Here is a 23,682-nt window from a genome sequence, read left to right on the forward strand (position 1 = left end):
ATAAAAACAATGTCAGTAGTATAGTTATATAAAAGGTATATAAAAAATATTCAATGTGAAAAGCACATGCATTTCATTTTCACTTTTATGTCTGTCTGTATCAAATTATGCTACGACAACTTTTGGTCTGGCTTCACACGATATTTCCTTCTTAGTTCTTTCTCTTTCTCTTTTTTCCGCTAACAGGTTTTGGTTTTCACATTCAAATTATTATCCACCTTAGACTAGTGAGTCTGTGAGTGTCCTGTCAAAAATTGGTTTGGTTTCGATATTTTAATGTTCATTAATTAGCTAGCATAACAATGTATTACAATAATGCGTGCTAATATTTAGTTATAGACAGACCGCGCGCGGTTTCGTGGACTATAAACTTACTTTATAATGGATCGAGCTGTATATTTTTTTTTTTTTTGAGAAACAGCTGTATATTACATAGCTTAGGCTTTAGAGTGATAAATTAGTATTTAAAGAAAAACTATAGGCGTCAGCCACCGCTATTTGGGCAATTTATTGATGGCGATGCCAGATTTTTGGAGAGGAAATGGGGCAGACGCGGCTTCTAATTTCTATAGGAAACACCAATGACACTGACCCGCTTGTTAAAAAAAAAAATTGTAACCTGGTTTTGCTCAACACTTGCTGCCAAGGCCATGGAAGTACAAGTAAAACCTAAAGCCTGGGATCCCATATGCTTGATCTTATAAAATAATATTTATATGTATATATATATATATGTATATTTGTGTCCAGATCAATGTGGCCAATTTTTTTTTAATTAATTAGTATATCCCTATACACCGTTGCTGCTAGCATACATCAACATATTTTATGGTCTTCCACAATCACCCCAGTACCTTACATTCTTGAAGTACGTACGTTACCATGCTAGCTGGCTTGGCCGTGTACTTCTCGAAGGATTTCATTCATCCCAAAAAAATAAATTAGGACCGTAAATGAATTGAGCCTAACTGAATATAAAATGTTCATACTTATTAATTTAGTGAATTACAGATTTATACGATTCAATTTCAAGTTTATATGTTTACTCAAAAAAAAAATTTTCAAGTTTATATAAGTGTATATATATATATATATATTTTACAAGTATACATATAAAAAGTATGATACCATATATAGTTAAATTGACTAATCATGTTTACAAATACATTATTATGTATGAGCTTAACTCGTTTAATAATTAAGCTTAAACTTAGATTTGAGCTTGGCTTATTTACTAAACAAACGAATATAAACAAGTGTTTTTCGAGCCAAACTGAAGTTGTTTATAGACAACTTAGTTCATTTATAACCCCACCAATAGCTAAATTTTTTTTTTTTTTTTTTTCGGATGAAAAGACTAATAATTTTATTAAGATGAAGATAAATTCAATACATCATGAGCCAAAGTCAACTCAATGAGAACTGGATTTTTTCCTACCCAAGTTATATAACTATCTAACCCCTTAACATATTATGCTAAAATACGTGCTGGTGTATTCCCTTCTTGTTTAACATGCAAAATATACACAAAGCGAAAAACTTTCAAGGGATGACAAATCCCATAAATAATATTGTTGATAGAAACTTGTGGAATAGACAGTCCTCTCATAACAAAAATTATCAATACAACCACAAATTGACATAATTTCAATTGGTGCCACATTATAAATAACACATTAAATATTTTTTACCGATTTTTTTTAATGTCCCTTGTATGTAAAAATTGAGGTTAATAGGTCAAGAATTTTGTAACTCAATTAAAGCTATTTACTATTTTCAACGGAGATATCTAATGTTCAAATCTCCTACACTCCAACTATAGACTTATAATAAATATTTTTTTTTTTTTTTTAAGAAAAGCTTAATGTAAATAAAGTTTTTTAAGAGTAGGAGTCACAAATTTTTAGGTACATCCGTACAGGAACTTGAAAAAAAAAATGTACATAAAATTTGTCTAATAATTTGTAGCTTTGTCCTATAACTATCTACGGCATCAATATTTTTGTACCCCAAAAAAAAAAAAAAATTACCATTTTCGGTTAGAGATACCGATAATTTCATAACCCTTGACAATAGAGGCGCCAATCATGTGAGAGATATTTCTCTTAATATATATATATATATATATATATTTTTTTTTTTTTTTTTTTATGAGCGATTGGCTAATTGTGTCTAGGGGTGTCCACAGGTCGGGTCGGGTCGGTTTTGGACCCAACCCGGACCCGACCCGCCGGAGTCGGGTGGAAGGCGGAGGGACCCGAAACCGACCGCCGGCGTCACTCGGTCGGGTCGGTTTTGGGTTCGGGTGGTGTTCGGGTGGGTCGGTCGGTGTTGAGAGTCGCCGGATCCTGCAAACGTCGCCGGAATCTGCAAAAACCCAGTAGATCTGCACCAAAAATCGCCGAAATCAGCCTGGATCTCCTCGAATCTCGCCAGATCTCACCAAATATGGTCCAAATCTCGCTTGGATCTCCTCAAATGTCGCCGGATCTCACCAAATCTCGCTTGAATGTCGCCGGATATTGCCAGATTTATATATAACGTCGGTCGAGTCGGGTGGCTCGGGTTTTGGAGAAGAAAACCCGCCACTCGACCCGCCGGCGTCGGGTCTTGGGGTCAGAAACCCGTCACCGACCGTCGGAATGGTCGGGTCGGACGGTTGCCGGTTTGGGTTCGGGCGGGTTGCTCGAGTTGGTCGGGTTACGGGTTGGGTTGGACACCCCTAATTGTGTCTCTACAAAGCACTAGCAGCAACGATTATGGCACGAATTGCGAAAACTAATTATTTTAGTGTGAAACTTCTTTTTCCTCCCTTTCTAGACATGCTCCAGAGTATAATTACATATGTTCAATCTTGCGCTATAACGTAATTGAATTTTCTCGAGAGTGGGAAAGTCTTTAACAAAATATTTATTTGAAATTGAAAAGGATTGAATTGAAAGATCCATGCATATATTAATATGGGTGGATTTGTTTGCACTTGATCGATAGAGAAAGGTCAATACGCGGAGCCGACAATTACGCCAATATATAATTTTAATGATTTTGCATCTTGATTCTTGAATTTTATTATTATTTATTTATTTATTTTAATAATTACTTCTTATTCTCAAGCGATAAAAATAAAATAATACAATAGAAAGAGCTGGGTCCCACAGGTTTGGCAATTTTTTATTAGTTTTTTTTTTATTTTTTATTTTTTTATATTGATGAACAATTTCTTATTAGAGCATCTACAGCAGTGGAGCTAAAAATTTAGCTATTTAACTACACCAAAAGTTACTTTATCTATTTTACCTACATACATGCTACAGCAGTGGATCTATTTTAGTTTTCAACACAATAAAATAATATAAATATTACAATAAAATAACATATTCACTACAATAAACAACAATCACAACCACCTGCAACTGCTACTGTTGCCACTATTGCCACCGCCACTGTTGCCGCCACCGACTCTTTCACCGCCACCGCAATCGCTAACGTTGCCACAATTGCCGCCAACGCCACCGCCACTGCGATTGACTCTTCCGCTGTCGCCGCCGCTACATGATAGCAAATAATCGTCTAGTTTAAACAAGTGAGTTTTTAAACCCCAAATTATACTTATACATTTTTTTTTTTTTTACTAAAACAATTTCTCAATTATCATGATAGCAAGTAAATATTCATGTAGTGTAACAATAATATTTTGTTTTAACCCCAAATTATATATGGTTTCAAAAAAAAAAAAAAAAAAAAAAAAAAACCCAAATTTTATATATACAATTTGATCCCACCCACACGTGCCAAGTCCCTTTACTCTTTCTCATTCACACATGCTGCCTTTCTTCCTTTTCGTTTCTGGTTCACCTTTTCTTTTCTGGTTCAGATTCAACACGCCGCCTAGCTCCCTTGCCTTCTTCTCCCATGTTGCTCTCCTTCCCTCAACCAAGCCGTCATCGCTCCAAGATCCTTTTCCCTTTGATTGAACCCAAAAACCCATGCCGCCAAATCCATGCTTTGCACTTCTTCCCTTGCCGAACCCAAAAAGTTTGAAGAAGTCAAAGCCGTTGCCATCGATATCTAGCAAAGACGCCGACGATGTCAAAGTCAAAAACTGCCAAATCTTTCATCTTTCTCTTCCGATTTGCCGCCGTGGGTTTTGGTGATGTTTTGGCCGTGGGTTTTGCCGATGTTTGCTTCTTTTTTTTTCTTTTTTTTTTCCCTGATAGTGGTGGGTTTAATGAGTGTAGGTGTGGTTGGATTTGTGACTAATGTGGTGGTGGTGGTGGTGGGGGTTGCCGTGGTGGAGGTGGTGATTGATATTGGTGGTAGTGGGTTTGATAAGTGTGGGTATGGTTAGATTTGTGACTGATGTGGTGGTGGAGGTGGTGGTGGTAGGGGTTGCCATGGTCGGAGCTGCTGGGTCTGTGACGGCATGGGTCGGCAGCGTGGATCAGGGGGGCGGTGGCGTGAGAGGTCTGAAAGTTGAGAGAGAGAGACGAAGTGAGAGAGAGAGCAAGTGGCATTATTTTAATCAGGAAGTAGTATAAAATAATATTTTTTTTTTTAGCTCTAATGAATAGTGCACATCAATCTATAGATGTGCACTGTAGCAATGGAGTTAAATTTTTTAGATTTAGCTCCACTGTTAGAGCACAATTTTAGTGTTGGAGGAGCTAAATTTTAGCAATATAGCAATATGCCTCCAGCTGTGAATGCTCTTAGTTATATATCTCTTTCTATACAGAAAGAATACCTACAAGAAAGTAAAATGGGTAGGAAGCTACAAATAAAGTACAACATGTCAACTTTTCTCACGTAAAGAACCCCATGTAGTTCCTAGCTATCAATTGCACATGCCAAATCTTCTGTCCCACTTTTTCTGTTCTATCTTATAATCTACCAATAAAAACTTGTCACATATTCACCTAATTAATTAATTACTACCATTAATTAATAATGATAGTATTAATAAGTCAATAATGGTATTATTTAATTAGTTAGGTGAACATGTAGTAAGTTTTTGTTGGTGGAGTATAGAATGGAGCAGAAAAAATAAGATAGAAATTTGGACTCCCAATAATGGTTCTAAAAGGGGAATGGCTGATCTTGCCTTTCGTCCACCAACTGCAATATCAATTGCTCATTATAATAATAACAAAAATTACATTAAATTGAATGAAGCGAGTATATATATATCATGTAATATTGTGCATGTTGTTGGGTGGAGTATACACCTTTAAGTGAAGTCTCACAATTTTATTTTATTTTTTGAGAATGGAGTGATCTCTCTCTCTCTCTCTCTAGAAATTTAGATGGGTGTGAAGTCTCACATTGATTAATAATAATATGAATAAGCGGTTAGTATAATATAAGTAGAGCCAAATTCATATGCTTAAATTTTTAGTTCGGTGGTGTCTATAAATGTTATATAGATTACTTAATTGAAGACTTTTCAAACTGTTATATCCCGATATATTGAGTTCCTATCAAAATAAAAAGGGTAAATAACAAATTCGGTCCCTAACTTTTACACTGAATACCCATTTGGATAGAACTTCTTTGCATCTGCATTTTTTTTTTTTTTTTGGAGAAGTGCAGTTCTATGGGTCCTGTGCACTGTTTACAAGACCCACAAACCTTAGCAAAACTTTCATTAAAAATGGGTTCCACGGCACTATTCACATATTTAAAAATTATTTTACTATAGTATTTTCAGTTTTCAGCAAAATAAACTGTATCCAAACACACCCTGAATATCAATTTAGTCTATAACCTTTTAAATGTGTGAGTTTAGTTTCTAATATTTGAATATTGTGTCAAAATAGTCTGCCATTAAGTAACGGTCAAAATAAAAAAATTATTTTTATGCCACATCAAAATGACACAAATACTGCCACATGAAATAAAGAAATTAAAGAATTTGTTGAACTATCAACAATAATTCATTTGAGAGAGAGAGAGAGAGAGAGAGAGGAAAAAGAACAAGATCTGATAAAGAGAATAGGCGAATTGAACGGCCCAAGCTATTTTGAGTATTGGATGCTCAAGAGTCAAAAGACAGAAGTTAAGGGCTTTCTAAAGGAATCTGAATGATGAACTTGAGGCTAACCAAATCTACTTTGTGCTTCCTGTGTCTAAGCTTCAACAGCGCTTAACCATGTCGGATATGGCCACTTTGGCTATCAAAGTCGGCGTGGCTCTTCAAAGTGCGTCGAGCAAGGATAGTCATCGCTGCAAGAAGGCTCATATTCTTGGGGTTTAATAAATCGGTTTCTTAAGAAAATAATAACAAGATTAATAATGGGTTTGAGTATAATAATTATGGGTATATGGACCTAATGATACAAACAAGTCCTTTGTTTTTGAATCCAAGCCATCAAGTGTAGTTGGTGCTGGTGGATTATCTCGAGCTGGTGCCTGGGTCAATCAAGAAGTTGCAGAGATTTACTTCTAGAAGAGCTAAGATGGCGGTTTGTTCCTTTAGGCACAGACTGAGCACAATTTATGAAGGCACAACTCTTCGGAATTTTTTTTCATTAGTCTGTATTCCATTTTGTAACATACTCTCCATGTAAACAAAAATGGAAGTCGGATTGAGTGTGTGATTCTTGTAATTTTGTTTTTTATTTTGATTTATCACTGTTGAAGTGGGCTCATGTGGCTTGAATTGCTACAAGCCCAAGTTGACCGAATTCAACTAGGAATTTAATTCTAGGGGTGTCAATTCGGGTTAGCGTGTCGGGTTTGTGTCGTGTCGAGGTAGGGGTATTAGACTAAATGGCTCAACCCTAACCCGACCTATTTAATAATCGTGTCAGAATCCTTCAACCCTAACCCGACCTGTTAATAAGGCGGGTTGACCTAACCCAACCCATTTGACACGTTTAATAAACGAGTCGTATTGGGTTGACATGAATATAACACAACCCATTTCAACCTGTATAATATTAAATATAACATCCAAGGGTTATGAATTTTTGTTGTTTTTCACTGATGGATATACGGATGTTATGGATCCAAGGGTTATGAATTCTATAATCCGCAACATATGAAATACACTTTTTGTTGCTTTTCAGCTTTTGCATCTTAACACATGTTTATAAGATGGCCAACAAGCATAATAATATAATATCAAGTTGTCTTATTATCATTCAAAGAAACTAAAACAAGTGGACCATATCATGCAATCAAGAAAAACACAAGGCGCATGGGTTCAAAGTTTACTGTACAAAAGCTGAAAAGCATCATGCAGAAAAAAAAAAAAAAAAAAAAAAAAAAAAAAAAAAAAAAAAAAAAAAAAAAAAAAAAAAAAAAAACATATGAGAGAGAGAGAGAGAGAGATAACCGGCTTGAGAGTTTACACTTGAGTTTGACTGTTGAGAATTGGCGTGAGAAGAATAATACGGTTGGAATAAAAAAAAAAAAAGATATTTATAAGAAGGTTTAGAGGTTTAGGGTTTGTAGGGTTTAGAGATTTATGGTTTGTGAAGTTTTAATTTTCAGTTATATCCCTTGTAAATTTTTGTAATTACTTACTTTTCTTTTTTAATTTAAAATATATTATGTATATAAAAGGTATTTGACAAATGTAAAATAAAATAATTATTTATATGTTATACGAGTTAAACGGGTTGTGTTAAGTGGGTCATTTCGGGTTTGACACAAATAAATTGACGTGTCAAACGTGTCTATTGCGGGTTACGCGGGTTGACCCGCTTATGACACATTTCTTATCGTGTCGCTTTCGGGTTGACCCGTTAATGACCCAAACCCATTAAGGCCCAACCCTAACCCCAAAAAAACCGTGTTGGGTTCGTGTCGTGTTCGCGGGTTGGGTCGAACATTGACACCCCTATTTAATTCCTAGTGTAGCCGACTTTAATATATATATATATATATATATATATATATATATTTATTAGGTTTTGACAAGTTGTGTAGCCGTGAGATTAAAAAAAAGGAGAGATTCAAGAAAAATTCCAATTAACCTAGTGAGCAAGCCGCATGAGAGAAAATAGAGAAAAGAGAGGCAGTCAGCTTCTATTCTTATTTTTTATGTGAGAGAGTGCTAGGGTGTAATTGGGATTTGGGTTTCTTGAGAGTGTTCTTGTGCACTATTGTATTTTTCCCTGATAATAGTGAAATCCCTGCAACTCCGTGGACGTAGGCAAATTGCCGAACCATGTAAATATTGTCTTGTGCGTGTGATTATTTTTCTTTGACGTGTGTTTTCTCTATTTGTTTTGTTTCTCACAGGTTAGGAATTTTTGGTTAAATTCCCTACAATTGGTATCAGAGCCTAGGATTAGGTTTGAGTGGGAGCAATGGCAGAGGAAGCAGGAAAGGCGTCTAGAATAGAAAAGTTTGATGGCACAGACTTCGCATATTGGAGGATGCAGATTGAAGATTATCTTTATGGGAGGAAATTGCATCTGCCTCTTTTGGGGACAAAACCTGAAGCTATGAAGGCTGAGGAATGGGCTCTTCTTGACAGACAGGTACTAGGAGTCATCAGGTTAACTCTGTCTAGGTTTGTTGCACACAATGTTGTAAAGGAAAAGACCACAGCAGATCTGATGAAGGCTTTGTCTGGTATGTATGAAAAGCCGTCAGCAAACAATAAGGTGCACTTGATGAAGAAACTATTCAATCTGAAAATGGCAGAGAATGCATCAGTAGCACAACATCTGAATGAATTTAATACTATCACAAATCAATTGTCGTCTGTAGAAATTGATTTTGATGATGAGATTCGTTCTCTGATCGTCTTGGCTTCTTTGCCAAACAGTTGGGAGGCAATGAGGATGGCAGTAAGCAATTCTACAGGAAAAGAAAAACTCAAGTACAATGATATACGAGATTTAATTCTGGCTGAGGAGATTCGCAGAAGAGATGCAGGTGAATCCTCAGGATCTGGTTCTGCCCTAAACCTTGAGACAAGAGGCAGAGGTAATAACAGAAATTCAAATCGGGGCAGATCAAAATCCAGAAATTCTAATCGGAACAGAAGTAAATCTAGATTAGGTCAACAAGTACAATGCTGGAATTGTGGGAAAACAGGTCACTTTAGGAATCAATGCAAAAGTCCTAAGAAGAAGAATGAAGATGATTCTGCTAATGCTGTAACAGAAGAGGTACAGGATGCATTACTTCTTGCAGTAGACAGTCCACTTGATGATTGGGTCTTGGATTCAGGAGCTTCGTTTCATACCACTCCACACCGAGAAATCATACAGAATTATGTTGCAGGTGATTTTGGTAAGGTGTATTTGGCTGATGGTTCAGCCTTGGATGTTGTGGGTATGGGAGATGTTCGAATATTGTTGCCCAATGGGTCTGTTTGGTTACTGGAGAAGATTCGACATATTCCTGACCTGAGGAGGAATCTGATTTCTGTTGGACAACTTAATGATGAAGGACATGCAATACTATTTGTTGGTGGTACTTGGAAGGTTACAAAGGGAGCTAGGGTATTGGCTCGTGGAAAGAAGACTGGTACTCTGTACATGACCTCAAGTCCAAGAGACACAATTGCAGTTGCTGATGCAAGTATTGATACAAGCCTATGGCACCGCAGACTTGGTCATATGAGTGAGAAAGGGATGAAGATGCTGCTGTCAAAAGGAAAACTACCAGAATTGAAGTCCATTGATTTTGACATGTGTGAAAGTTGCATCTTAGGAAAGTAGAAAAATGTGAGCTTCTTGAAAACTGGCAGGACACCGAAGGCTGAAAAATTGGAGTTAGTACACATTGATTTGTGGGGGCCTTCTCCGATTGCATCTCTTGGAGGTTCAAGGTACTACATCACTTTCATTGATGACTCAAGTAGAAAGGTATGGGTTTATTTTCTAAAAAAAATAAATCAGATGTATTTGAAACCTTTAAGAAGTGGAAGGCCATGGTTGAGACAGAAACAGGAATGAAAGTAAAATGTTTGAGGTCAGATAATGGAGGAGAGTACATAGATGGATGGTTCAGTGAGTATTGTGCTGCACAGGGAATTAGGATGGAGAAGACCATTCCTGGGACACCACAGCAGAATGGTATGGCTGAGCGCATGAATAGAACTCTCAATGAGCGTGCTAGGAGTATGAGGTTGCATGCTAGACTACCAAAAACTTTTTGGGCTAATGCTGTTAGCACTGCAGCTTACCTGATAAACCGAGGACCTTCAGTTCCCATGGAGTTCAGACTTCCTGAGGAGGTTTGGAGCGGTAAAGAGGTAAAGTTTTCACACTTAAAAGTTTTTGGTTGTGTTTCTTATGTTCATATTGATTCTGATGCTCGTAGTAAACTTGATGCAAAGTCTAAAATATGTTTTTTCATTGGCTATGGTGATGAGAAATTTGGCTATAGGTTTTGGGATGAACAAAACAGGAAAATCATCAGAAGTAGAAATGTGATATTTAATGAACATGTTATGTATAAAGACAGGTCAACTGTAGTGTCAGATATTACAGGGATAGATCAAAAGAAATCTGAGTTTGTCAACTTAGATGAATTGACTGAAGGTACTGTCCAGAAAAGGGGTGAAGAAGATAAGGAGAATGTAAATTCACAGGTAGATCTGAGTACACCTGTAGCTGAAGTCCGCAGATCTTCCAGGAACATTAGACCTCCACAGCGTTATTCACCCACTTTAAATTATCTCCTGTTGACTGATGGTGGTGAGCCAGAGTGTTATAATGAAGTCTTGCAAGATGAGAATTCAAGCAAGTGGGAGTTAGCCATGAAGGATGAGATGGATTCCTTGTTGGGGAATCAGACATGGGAACTGACTGAATTGCCAGTAGGAAAGAAGGCTTTGCACAACAAGTGGGTATACAGAATAAAGAATGAGTATGATGGTAGCAAACGTTACAAGGCCAGATTAGTTGTTAAAGGGTTCCAGCAGAAGGAAGGCATTGACTACACAGAGATATTTTCTCCAGTTGTGAAGATGTCAACAATCAGACTAGTACTGGGAATGGTGGCTGCAGAAAACTTACATCTTGAGCAGTTAGATGTGAAGACAACATTCCTTCATGGTGACTTGGAGGAAGACCTTTACATGATTCAGCCAGAAGGGTTCATTGCTTAAGGACAAGAGAATTTAGTTTGCAAACTGAGAAAGAGCTTGTATGGCCTAAAACAAGCTCCTAGACAATGGTACAAGAAATTTGACAGTTTTATGCATAGAATTGGGTTCAAGAGATGTGAAGCTGATCACTGTTGCTATATTAAGTTTTTTGACAATTCTTACATCATATTACTGTTGTATGTGGATGATATGCTTATTGCAGGGTCTAGCATTGAGGAAATTAATAATCTGAAGAAGCAATTGTCTAAACAGTTTGCAATGAAGGATTTGGGGGCTGCAAAGCAAATCCTTGGTATGAGAATCATTAGAGACAAGGCTAATGGTACATTGAAACTTTCACAGTCAGAGTATGTGAAGAAAGTTCTCAGCAGGTTCAACATGAATGAAGCTAAACCAGTGAGCACACCCTTGGGTAGTCATTTCAAACTAAGCAAAGAACAATCACCGAAGACAAAAGAAGAAAGGGACCACATGAGCAAGGTGCCCTATGCCTCAACTATTGGCAGCTTGATGTATGCTATGGTGTGTACAAGGCCAGACATTGCACATGCAATGGGAGTTGTGAGCAGATTCATGAGTAGGCCTGGAAAGCAGCATTGGGAGGCAGTCAAGTGGATTCTGAGATATCTGAAGGGTTCATCAGATACATGTCTTTGCTTCACAGGTGCAAGTTTGAAACTGCAGGGTTATGTAGATGCTGATTTTGCTGGTGATATTGATAGTAGAAAGAGTACTACAGGGTTTGTTTTCACTCTGGGTGGTACAGCTATATCATGGGCTTCAAATCTACAGAAGATTGTTACTTTGTCTACTACAGAAGCTGAGTATGTTGCAGCAACTGAAGCTGGAAAGGAGATGATTTGGCTACATGGTTTCTTAGATGAATTGGGTAAGAAGCAGGAGATGGGCATTCTACACAGTGTAACTCTAAGGTGTAACTTGAAACCTTCTTTGATTCAAGTTACAGCTAGTGTAACTCTAAACAACGTTATACCACCCAATAATTTCTTATAAAATTCAAAATTTGAAAATTTCACCATTGAATTGCATGTTTAATATATTCTTAACATTCATGTCAATTAGATGTTATTTAACATTCGATCCATAAACTCATCTTTTATGCAATATTTTAAACTACAAAAACTTGAATTTAAACAATTGATTGATAACATGACTATTAATCTTTGTTCACCTTAAAATTTTGTAAGCATGAAGAATATATGAAAATAATGTAATCTAACGATGGATTTGGCAAAATTCACGTCTAATTAAAAAAATATTGAGTGGTGTAATATTATTTAGAGTTACACTAGGTGTAACTTGAACCCAACCATATATATATATATATATATATTTATATATCATTGGAAACTCCTTTGGTGAGGTATCCAAAACATCTTATGATATGTTTTGATTTTTGAAATTCACATATCTTTGAGGAAATGTTATACTAGGCCTACTTAATTAAATACGATAACCCTGCTTAATGTTACATTGATTAATGCACATGACTATTATTCTTTGTTCACCTTGAAATTTTGCAAGTATGAAGAATATATGAAAATAATGTAATCTAATGATGAATTTATCAAAATTCACGTCTAATTAAAAAATATTGAGTGGTGTAATATTATTTAGAGTTATACTAGGTGTAACTTGAACCCAACTATATATATATATATATATATATATATTTATATATCATTGGAAACTCCTTTGTTGAGGTAGCCAAAACATCTTATGATATGTTTTGATTTTTGAAATTCACATATCTTTGAGGAAATGTTATACATACTTGAACCCAACCATATATATAAATATATATATATATATATATATATATATATTTATATATCATTGGAAACTCCTTTGTTGAGGTAGCCAAAACATCTTATGATATGTTTTGATTTTTGAAATTCACATATCTTCTGACTCTGGAATCTTGCTCATCATATCCCCATATGGGTTAAAGATCATCAAAGGACTGTCTTCTTGAAATAACCTTCACCAGAGTCCCTCAAGTCCTGTCTCTGGAATTGGTTCTCTGACAAAGTTTGATTTGGCTTTGAAATAGTTCTTAAATATAACACTTTTTTTTTTGGTTTAGAGATAGATAGATATAAAATATAATAAATGAAGTATAATTAATGTGATTCTAATCAAAATATTAGTATTAATGATGGTTTTTTTTTTTTTTTTTACCGTTAGATCTACTTATATCTAATGGTTTAAAAAATGTGCAACTCGAATCCATCTATATATATATATATATATATATATATATATATAACATTGGAAACTCCTTTGTTGAGGTAGCCAAAACACCTTATGATATGTTTTGATTTTTGAAATTCACATATCTTTGAGGAAATGTTATATTAGGCCTACTTAATTAAATACGATAACCCTACTTAATACTACATTGATTAAATTATGAATGCATACACATGGCTACATTTAACTAGAAAACTAAGCATTTAAGGAATTTTACCTAAATTTTGGGCATTCTCTTATAGTTGCAACTTGTTCGTTTTTATTTTTTGCCTGATTGCAAGTTAATTTTATGTAAGTCCAAATAATTCATTCAATTAATAACAATTGAGACTGACATTCTATCTCTTCCCTCTCCCAGTCTTACAATAAAAAGAAAAATAAGAAAGAGAATAGAAACTAGTCTACACACATAACTTGCGTTGAAGTTTTGAGATTCACTTTCTCTAAGAAAACTCCCCAATTTTTTGTGCTGAAGATGACAATAATATTCATTTAAAAAACTCTTACTAATCAACTTCATTTCCAAGTGAGCAATGCCGCACAAGACTCTAGCTCAAGTCTTAACTAGTATGTAGAAGATTTATAAGCCAAGAGAGAAAGGAAAACCAGTTGAACCTAACCAACTACTTCCAGCAATGAAGTTCCCAGAAGTGAAAGATTGAGCATCGGAAGCACCCATCACTTTGAAACCACCCCATTTCACCCTTTTAGCGGTTCCAGCACCAGCCCCAGTGTTGAGATACTCCCCATAATACAAAGTTTTAAGTGCAAAGTCCCCACTCCAAATGTGCCATCCCTCAGGGTGAATCACGTCACTTATAGATGTTTGCATGATAACAGTCCTAGAGTATGCTTTCCATGGTCTACCAAGATATGTTGGGAAGCGACTTTGTACTGGTTTCAAATCATTTGTGGCTCCAATCCTGCATTTTTGGATTACAATTCCAGTGTTTTGATTTGGGTCAAGACGACCTTGGGCTGTGACCATGTTCTTTTGGCCCGCATTTGGACGCCTTGCATGGATGTCACAATCTTGGAACACAGCTGCAGCATTGCCAAAGATGAAATCAACAGTACCTGCTACTAGGCATTTCACGTAAAATTGACGGTTGGAGTGTACATAAAGGGTGTCTTGGTGCGCAAGCACGTCACATTGGTAAAATGCTGAGAGGTCAGAACCTACACGGAGAGCTACAGCTTGGTGCTTTGAGGAACCTGCTGTGTTTTCGAAGGTTAAGTCCCGAGCTAGAAACCGTTCTCCAACCACGGCTGCAAAACCAAATGGAAAAATTACTTTATGTCAACCAATCTATATAAATTTAAGTTATTGACACAAAATAAAAATATTGAACACCTCCTATTGGTCTAATTGGTTTAGGAGATGCAAAATACAAATCCTTCATACTGCCTTTTGTACTCGTTTTTATATTCCACCAATCATAACTTATTATGCCTTTTTTTTTCCTAATAAAATTACTGAAATTTAAAATGGGAAAAAATCAAATCTAATAAGTAATAAACAGGAATGTTATAATATAAATAAAAAAATTTCACAACTATTTAAAGTGAAAATTTATTATTAAAACAAAATTATTTTAACATAAGTTTTATTATTAATTAATACAATTTTTATAATGAATCAATTACAATGTAAAAACTTTTTATGTTATCCACAATTTATCGCTACGTGAAAGTCAGAAAATCTATATAAATATATATATATATATATATATATATATATATATATATCTAAATGCAAATAAATATTTCTATTAAATAGAAGAAAGTTCAGCCTGTGGCCCATACTACGTACTTTAAATATGCTACCAGTTTAATTAATACTCCAAAAACCGAGAGTACAATATATGGTTGGCTTGGTTAAAAAAGCTTAGAGACTTTTCTACTTTTATTTTAGAAGCTTTGATTGCAAGTTGCAACCCCTTGTGAGCTGTGACCCAAGACCAGGACCAAAAACCACGTGCATCTAGTAGAATGGGTTGGGTTGGCCTGGCCTAAACCTAATAATTTGATTTTCGTATTGAAAAAGAGGTAAGAGTAAGAGTGAGAGAGAAAGCAAAAGACAACTAAAGTAAAAGGTTGCGGGCGCTGGAAGGAGAGAGATCTAGAGTAATTAATTAATCTGCACAATGACTTGTTGCCTTTTGGACCCCCCCTCTGCCTCTGCCTCTGCCTGGGGTTACCTTACTAAATAAAATTAAAAGATGCAATTAAAACGGGTAGGACCTTTACGGATATGGAGATTTCCTGCAACATCGGCATCTCATCTATGACTATGACTATATATATGATGTTGACATATCTTTTAAATTGGGCCATTGGGATTACTGTACGTCTTATTTATTTTGAGATGAGATGAGATGAGAGTAGTAACAGTGTGATTCTCACAATTATATATATGTTACATATATGTTGATTTCTCAAACTACGAAAATAATGTGAAAATGATCGGGCTGTTTGGCAGTCCTACTCAAACACAAAATTATATATTTTAAATAATATAACACATATTTTTACACATTTTTCTACCCACACATATATCAAAAATACTCTATTATCAAATATGCAATTTGCTCGTAACTTTAAAAATTGAAGAAAACAAATACTTGCGTACACCGTAGAAAAAGGTATATATGGCCAAAAAAACCAAAACGATAAAAAGTAAAATCTAATAATAGAAGGAAACATCCCGGAAGGAAGCTTCCTACTTTTTAGTTTTGGAAACTGAAAGCAGGGAACAAATTTTAAGGACACGTGAAAGTAGTACGAAAAATCAAAGTGTATGTACGTTCCTAATAAAAAAAATAATGTGAAAAAGACCAATCACTAAGAGCATCTCTATGGCTTTTTTTAAGCCAATTTTAGAGCATAAACATCTCAAAAATCCATTCCAATAGTTTGTCAATCTCTATTTTTTAGAGTAGAGTTGCTAAAGTGCTTCCCTACTATAATTTTTAGTATTCATCCTTCAAATATTTTTTTCTATTATAATAATTAAAAATTGAATAAAAAAATGTTGAAAGATGTGTAATTGTTAAAAAAATAAATAAATAATGAATAAAGTATTAATAAAGAAATAATATTTAAATAAAATAGAGAATGAGATAAAGAATCGGTTGAAAAATGCATTTAAAAAAGTAAGTAGTTAAAAAATAAAAATCATTGTTCATTCTCGTACAAAAATTTGAAAAATTTACTGAAGATGCCCTAATGTCCAGTTGTAAACCACACTTTTTTACTCAAAAAAGAAAAAAGAAAAAAAAGCAAGCTGTAAACCAAACTTTTTGTATTTATCTTATATGATGAATAGAAGAGCTAATAATAATAACAATAATAGTATACTTCGGCAAGATTCTTTTATTTTGAATGGTATATTATAAAGTATGAAGTTGATACTTATCAAAATAATAATAATAATAAAAGTATAAAGTTGATAGTTGAAGACTTGAAGTGAAGTCTTCAGAGGCATTAATAAATTTATTATTATTAAAATTAGTAAGTAAAAGAATTGAGTGTTTTTGTCTGTTTCTTTCTAATCTCGTGCTATACATACTTTTCTATGTTTCATACTACGACTACGTGACTTTTCTTCTACTGTGCAAATTATTGTATTATGTTCCGCAATTAATGTGGTAAAAAACGAAAGGACATGACTCGGGAAGTTGGTGGTAGGTCCCATCATCTATAAGTTGATTTTGTTACATGTTTGACAACTTGACATGAACCATAATTTCAGTTTGAAAAAATGACTAACTTCATTATAATCATATACGTATATGGAAATTGGAAATGACTTTAAAACGCTGTTTACTTCTTAGTTAGGGCATAGAGACAAAGAGCATGCATGTGGATGTGGTCTCAAATTTCCAAATGAGAATTTAATCATCCATCATGAAAAGTCTATAAAAGATTAACAAAGATATATGATATGGACGCCTTAGCTATATAGTAGTAGTTAGAATCAGATTCATACTAGTCTATATATCCTCCTCCCTTTGTCTACTTGATTGGTTTGGGTGGGTCTCCGCAACCTGCGATTCTCTGTACTAAACACAAGCATATATAGAGGAGCACAGCTAGCTGTGGGCTGGAGCACTTGATCAAATTAAACGTTTTTTTGTTTGTTGTTGGAATTGTAAACACTACTCCAATTCTATCTCTAACTATACCGGAGGCTATATTATTAAGGGATCATGCCTATATTAACTCACAGCTGGGACACAAATTAAAGACATCTTTTAGTTTATCTTCCAAGCACAAGATATACGAATACATATATTAATTATTTATCTATTCTAACAGTTTTACTTTGGTCAGGCCAACAGATATGTTTCTTTAACCTTCCAAGTTTATACCTTGTTCTGCCATTAATGACCTTTTTTTTTTTGGCACTGACCCGATTCCATTGTCAGCAAACAAATGCATCTCAAGTTGCCTCCTTTCTCTACCATGTGCATCAACTAAAGCATGTGCAATTACCAACTCTAACCTAACATATAAATCGATGCATGCCTCAACCCATCAGTCCATCACCACGACCTTTCCCAATTAGCTACAGTCTACAGAGTACAGTAGTTAAAGACACATATGTCCCAGTCCCTCACACTGGCTTAATTATATAATTAATATATCCGAATATGCTAACAGGATTTTTAATAAACTTAAAAATTATCAATTTTTTTATAAATAATTTCCACCTGATATTAATAAAATGTGGTAATCACCTCAATATGATATTTTAACAAATGAATATATAAATTATCATTTCTGATTTATGATAAATCAGATTTATAATAACTAAAATTTATAGTATAATTAATAAGAATAAGAGAATGGCTAAGCTAAAGAAAAGGAACATGGACTTACCCACTGTGGCAGATTTGAAGGTGGTGCTTCCATCAACCACATTCTTATTACCCGTAATGATGGTGTTAGATCTCCCATCTCCCAAAAACATGATAAACTTCTTCTTCTTTGTCACCTCCACATTTTCCCTATACACACCAGCTTTGATCTTGATTATGTATCTTGTTTTACTATTATCTGGTGCAGCCGCCACTGCTGCCGACACAGTCTTGTAGTTACCACTGCCATCAGCAGCGACCACCACATTTGGTGTCAAAGAAGAAGATTGCAAAAGCCTCCTATCCCCAGCTGACAACCACTCTGGCCACTTAATACTTTCATCCACACTATCCTCCTCCTCCTTCAGTTTCCGATTCTGCATTTTCATTCTCTGGATGGCCATATCAGTATCAGTCATGTTCTTGATCATGGCCAACGCATTACTACACATACGCTCCACATGCGTCTGTTACATTGACACAGTTAAATGATTAAATTAATCATTTCCGAATAAGTTAAATTTCTATATAAAAAAACATGATATCAAGAAATAATTTTGAGTTTGAATATTATTTACATTTGATCTTATATTTATAAAGTTAAAAACTTTAGAGAGAATTAGTAAATTTATAGGTACCTGCCCAGCTAGCAAGGCCTGGCGGACGCTTTTATCACCACCATCGTGAGAGAAGCCGTCTAGGCAAGTTTCTTGGTTGGTAATTGCTGAGCTTATTAAGGTTTTGAGGTCATCAGCATGTTGGGACAAAGATTTCTTTGTTGGGTACAAGTGGAGATCTTCCACAGCATCGTGAAGCTCGTCTAAGGTTTCATCAATGGTCTCAAGGCAATCATGGAGAGCAACCTTTCCACGCTTGGTGAGATGCTTTGTTTTTGTGAGCTTGTTAATGGCTCTGAAGTTTTGTTCGACAGCTTTGGTTGTGAGGTTCAAGGACTTTTCTATGACATCCTTTTTGCTGGCCAATTGAGCGGTGGCTCCAGGAACAGTGGCAATAGCTGAGTAACATAAATCAGGGTACAATGTGCTGCTACATGAGTTTTTGAGTATGGCATGGGCAGCAGCTGAGATTTCATTATGGGAGCTGTTGTTGTGGGACTTGGTAACTCCGGCAACAATGCCAATAACTGCCGCAACAACCAACAGAGTGGCAAAGAGAGCCAAGAACAGCTTCTTCTTTTTCTTGGAGATGGAAATGTGTTTGGTAGTGGATTCAAATTTTGTGGCCAAGAATTCCTTCAGGTGAGTCATTTTAATTTGTTGGTGGATAAATCAACAAGGGGTTAAAGAAAAAAGACTAGTCACTAGTGTATATACGAGTGTTGTCCGCTAAGTGTGAGTGAGTGGTGATATTTATAGACTTATAGCCATAGTGCCAGGCTGCTCAGATCATCAAACAGGATTCAGATGACCTGATCCAATTGGTATGGATGGTTGAGATTTAAAGTTGAAGTAACTTTAAATCTCAACCATTTAATATAAAAATGAGTAAAAGTAAAAAAAAATAAAGGTAAAAAAGTAAAAAAAAATAAAAATAAAAAATTGTGAAGGAATTGGGTGAATTGCACGGAATGCAATTACACCGATTCCAATTCCAACTTCAACTGCCATGATTTGTACAAAAATTCTTCCACCCCGTAATAAACCACAGATGTTATATTGTGTTTAAATACGGTATTTCGGTGAAATTAAAAAATTATTGTTGAAAATATTGTAAATAAAGGTAAAAGTTAGTTGAAATAGTATAGTGGAATTATAAATAGTGTCAAAATGTGTCATCCATAAATTGTAGTAAAAATAAACTGAATAATAAAATAATTTTCATTTTTCATTCTAACCCAAATGCACTCTTACTACAAGTAACAAAGGAAAAAGTAATAGATCTAAATGAAAATAATTAATTTGCAGTTAATTTTACACTACCGCATAAGATAGTTGTGATAAACATAGTAATTTTTTTAGGTGAGTACTATAATTTTGTTATTTTATTTTTTTGTCTTTACTTTTTGCTTTTTTTTACTTTTAATTTTTCCTTAACTTATTTTATTGCAGCAAATCATAGAAGCAGCCAAGCATGGGGCTCCCTTACTACCGTATGCTTTTTTCTATCCATTTTTTATTATTACTTTTTCCTTTTTTAATATTTTAAAAACAACTTTATTTAATTTCTTAAACTCTGCAACTTGTAAAATTTTAATGGAAATAATGTGGGGACGCGATATGTGATATGTTTTGTCTTTTATTTACATGCAATTATTTCGTAAATTATCATTATATTTCACATATAACCTGTCACGCTACATGTTGCTTCTTTTGATAACACACGCATTCAAAATAACACGCCAACCCTAAAACTGTTAGCAACAATGGGAGACACAGAGCTGGTTATAAACACACACACCATGCATCACACATGTTGCTTCTTTTTTGTTCGTAATTAAATAAATAAAGCTAGTTCACAAGTTGCTTTTTTTTCGTAATTAAATAAAAAAGCTAATTGTTTTTTAGGGGAATAAATAAAGCTAATTATAAATTATAAGAGTAATGTTATTATTAAGAGTGATATAAATTTATCATTTATATCACTTTTTACTCACTAATAATTAATTATTTGTGAAATAATTTATAGGTCTAATATTTTTCAAATTATAATAACTCCTAATTTTTAATATACTCTGACATCCCGTGAGTCATGTCCACTTGTAAAGTCGCAAGTTGTTGAATGAGAGCTTATAGTACTAAACTATCAGTCTTATTAATTTTAAGATTTTTTTAAAAAAAAAGTAGGATAAACTTTATTTACACTCACGCCACGCCAATGCCAATTAGGTTCAATAATTTTTAAAACTAACTAATTTGATCCTTAAAGTTAGTTTAGTACCTAAAATAATTGAGACTAACTATTCAAGGATTAAGTTGGCTTTAAGGACAAAATTGACTAATTTTGAAAAAATTTGGACCTAATTGACATTAGTCAAAACCTAAAAATATATTAGTGGAATATACCCAAATAAGTATACATCACATGATTTTAATGTTCCCTAATCAAGTACTTATTATCCTAATGAACTTTCTCTCCCAAGTAGGAGTTTCTCTCTCTGGACCGTGTGGCTCCAGCTTTTCTCTAGAGAGTTCTGTCTCTCCTTTCTCTCTGGACTGTTGAAGTTCCAGTTTTCCCTCTCGACGCAAGTCTTGGCCGGATCACTAGCAGAAGCTCGAGTCTTGTGGGTGAGTTCCGATTCCACTGTCAGCCCATCAATACCCCTTCGTGGGTCTAGTTCTGGTACTGGTTGGATTCCAAGTGGCTATTCTTAGCCATTTTTAGCATCTGTGGAGATTTTGTGGGTGAGATCCGAATTCACCCCTTCGTGGGTCTTGTTCTGGTACTGTTTTAAAGTCGCCAGAAGTTCATTTTGTGGGAAGATTTTCCGACAAGTGAGGGCTCCTCTTGATCAGGTGTGATTCGGCCAAAGGTGGGCTTTTCCAAACCGATATTAGTTGTTGTTGTTGAATAAATGCACCTCAGTTGAGAATCTAAGGAACCCAGAAGTGAGTAGTTTATTTGATTTAGTTTTTCCATATTTTGATAATTGGGGTTTAGAATTTGGGAGTGTTTTCTTCTGCTTTGGTTTGCTTGCTTCTTTGTTTGTACCCTTGAATCTTATTATTCCCTTTTGGATATGAACTGCTTAAGTTGGAACTGTCGGGGATTTGGGAACTCCCGGACAGTTCGAGCGCTACACAACCTTGTGCAGCAATATAATCCCAATATGGTCTTCTTAATGGAGACAAAGGTAGGTGCTAAAAGAATGGTGAATGTAAAGGAAAAAATTGGTTTGCCAAATGGTCTAATAATCCCAAGTGAAGGTAAAAGTGGGGGAATGACCCTTCTATGGGTCAGGGACTTAGATGTTGAAATTAAAAGCTTTTCAAGACACCACATTGATGCAATTGTAATAGATCCTAAGGTGGGATTTAAATGGAGAATGACGGGTTTTTACGGAAACTCGGAAACAAGTTTGAGAAAGGAATATTGGAGTCTTCTTCAGTTTCTCAAATCTCAATATCAAATGCCATGGATGTGCCTGGTAGATTTCAATGAAATTGTGTCGGCAACAGAGAAATCGGGAGGCCCGAATAGAGCCAAACAGTAAATGGAAGGTTTCAGAGAGGCAATAAATTTTTGTGGTTTCCAAGATATGGGGTATGAAGGACCGAAGTTTACCTGGTGCAATCAAAGACTAAATGAAGGAAGAATTCAATTAAGGTTGGATAGAGTGCTTGCTACAGTAGAGTGGGCAGAGTATTACCAAAATGCTAGAGTTTTCCATATTGTAGAACCAACCTCTGATTACTGTGCTATTCTATTGACAGACCGGAAACATCCACCAACTCAAAGGGGGAGAAAATTCCACTTTGAAAAGGCATGGACTAAATATGAGAAGTGTAAGGAAGTTATCCAAGAAGCGTGGACAAACTTCTCGGGTATACAATCAATGGTTGGGTGGGTTAAAGGTCTAAAGGAGTGTACAACTGAGTTAACCAGATGGAACCGAACTGATTTTGGTTACTTTCCTAGGAAAATCCAAGAAAAAAGGAAATCACTCCAAGCTCTTGTTCAAGAGGATAGAAAGGGCAGCAGAGGAGCAAAAATAAATGAACTCTGGAAAGAAATTAATGAGCTTCTGGAAGAGGAAGAAATGAGATGGCACCAAAGATCAAGAGTTCAATGGTACCAACAGGGCGATAGAAACACCCAATACTTCCACCACAAAGCGTCGCAAAGAAGAAAGAAAAATGAGATTAGAGGTTTATGGGACAAGGATGGGAAATGGTGTGAAGATGTGGAAGGCATAGTAAGCATAGCAATAGAGTACTTTAATGAGTTGTTCTCAACCTCCTGCCCATCCGGAAGTGAGGAAGTGGCCAATTTGATTCCAAGAAGTGTTACCCCAAAGATGAATGAGTAGCTCACAAAGGAATTCCAAAGGGAAGAGGTTGTTCAAGCTATCCACTCTATGCACCCAACAAAAGCCCCGGGCCCTGACGGTATGTCTGCAATTTTTTACCAAAAATATTGGGATGTTATTGGCAATGATATTATTAATACTGTTTTGAATGTCCTAAACTCAAATGCTTCAGTAGTACCCCTAAACCAAACAAATATTGCTCTCATACCAAAAACAAATAGCCCAACCAAAATGACTGAATTCCGGCCTATCAGTCTGTGCAATGTGTCTTACAAAATTATATCTAAAGTCCTAGCGAATAGATTGAAACCAATCCTGTCCACCATCATTTCAGAAAATCAAGGTGCATTTGTCCCTGGCCGCCTAAAAACAGATAATGTCCTAATTGCTTTTGAAATTATGCATTACTTAAAAAAGAAGGAAGGAAAAGAAAGCTATATGGCCATTAAACTTGATATGAGTAAGACCTATGACCGGGTGGAATG

General features: G+C 35.2%; 1 protein-coding gene across 1 annotated transcript; it reads right to left on the reverse strand.

The window, feature by feature from the left end:
• Positions 1–13,657: 13,657 nt before the first annotated feature.
• On the reverse strand, positions 13,658–19,549 carry LOC115991793 (pectinesterase-like). Its single transcript, XM_031115714.1, has 3 exons — positions 18,849–19,549; positions 18,233–18,677; positions 13,658–14,617 (listed from the first exon to the last, which is right to left on the reverse strand). Exons 1-3 carry the CDS (start codon positions 19,476–19,478, stop codon positions 13,929–13,931), a joined length of 1,764 nt encoding a protein of 587 aa, XP_030971574.1. The 5' UTR covers positions 19,479–19,549; the 3' UTR covers positions 13,658–13,928.
• Positions 19,550–23,682: the final 4,133 nt, after the last annotated feature.

Source organism: Quercus lobata, chromosome 5 (genome assembly GCF_001633185.2).
Source record: "Quercus lobata isolate SW786 chromosome 5, ValleyOak3.0 Primary Assembly, whole genome shotgun sequence".
Classification (NCBI taxonomy): domain Eukaryota; kingdom Viridiplantae; phylum Streptophyta; class Magnoliopsida; order Fagales; family Fagaceae; genus Quercus; species Quercus lobata.

Bases quoted from the DNA above. Each gene is read 5' to 3' on its own strand.
- LOC115991793 (XM_031115714.1), bottom strand. From the start codon at position 19,478: ATGACTCACCTGAAGGAATTCTTGGCCACAAAATTTGAATCCACTACC. The intron at 18,678-18,848 runs GTACCTATAAAT...TCAATGTAACAG, and splicing joins AGGCCTTGCTAGCTGGGCAG to ACGCATGTGGAGCGTATGTG. The intron at 14,618-18,232 runs GTAAGTCCATGT...TTGGTTTTGCAG, and splicing joins CTTCAAATCTGCCACAGTGG to CCGTGGTTGGAGAACGGTTT.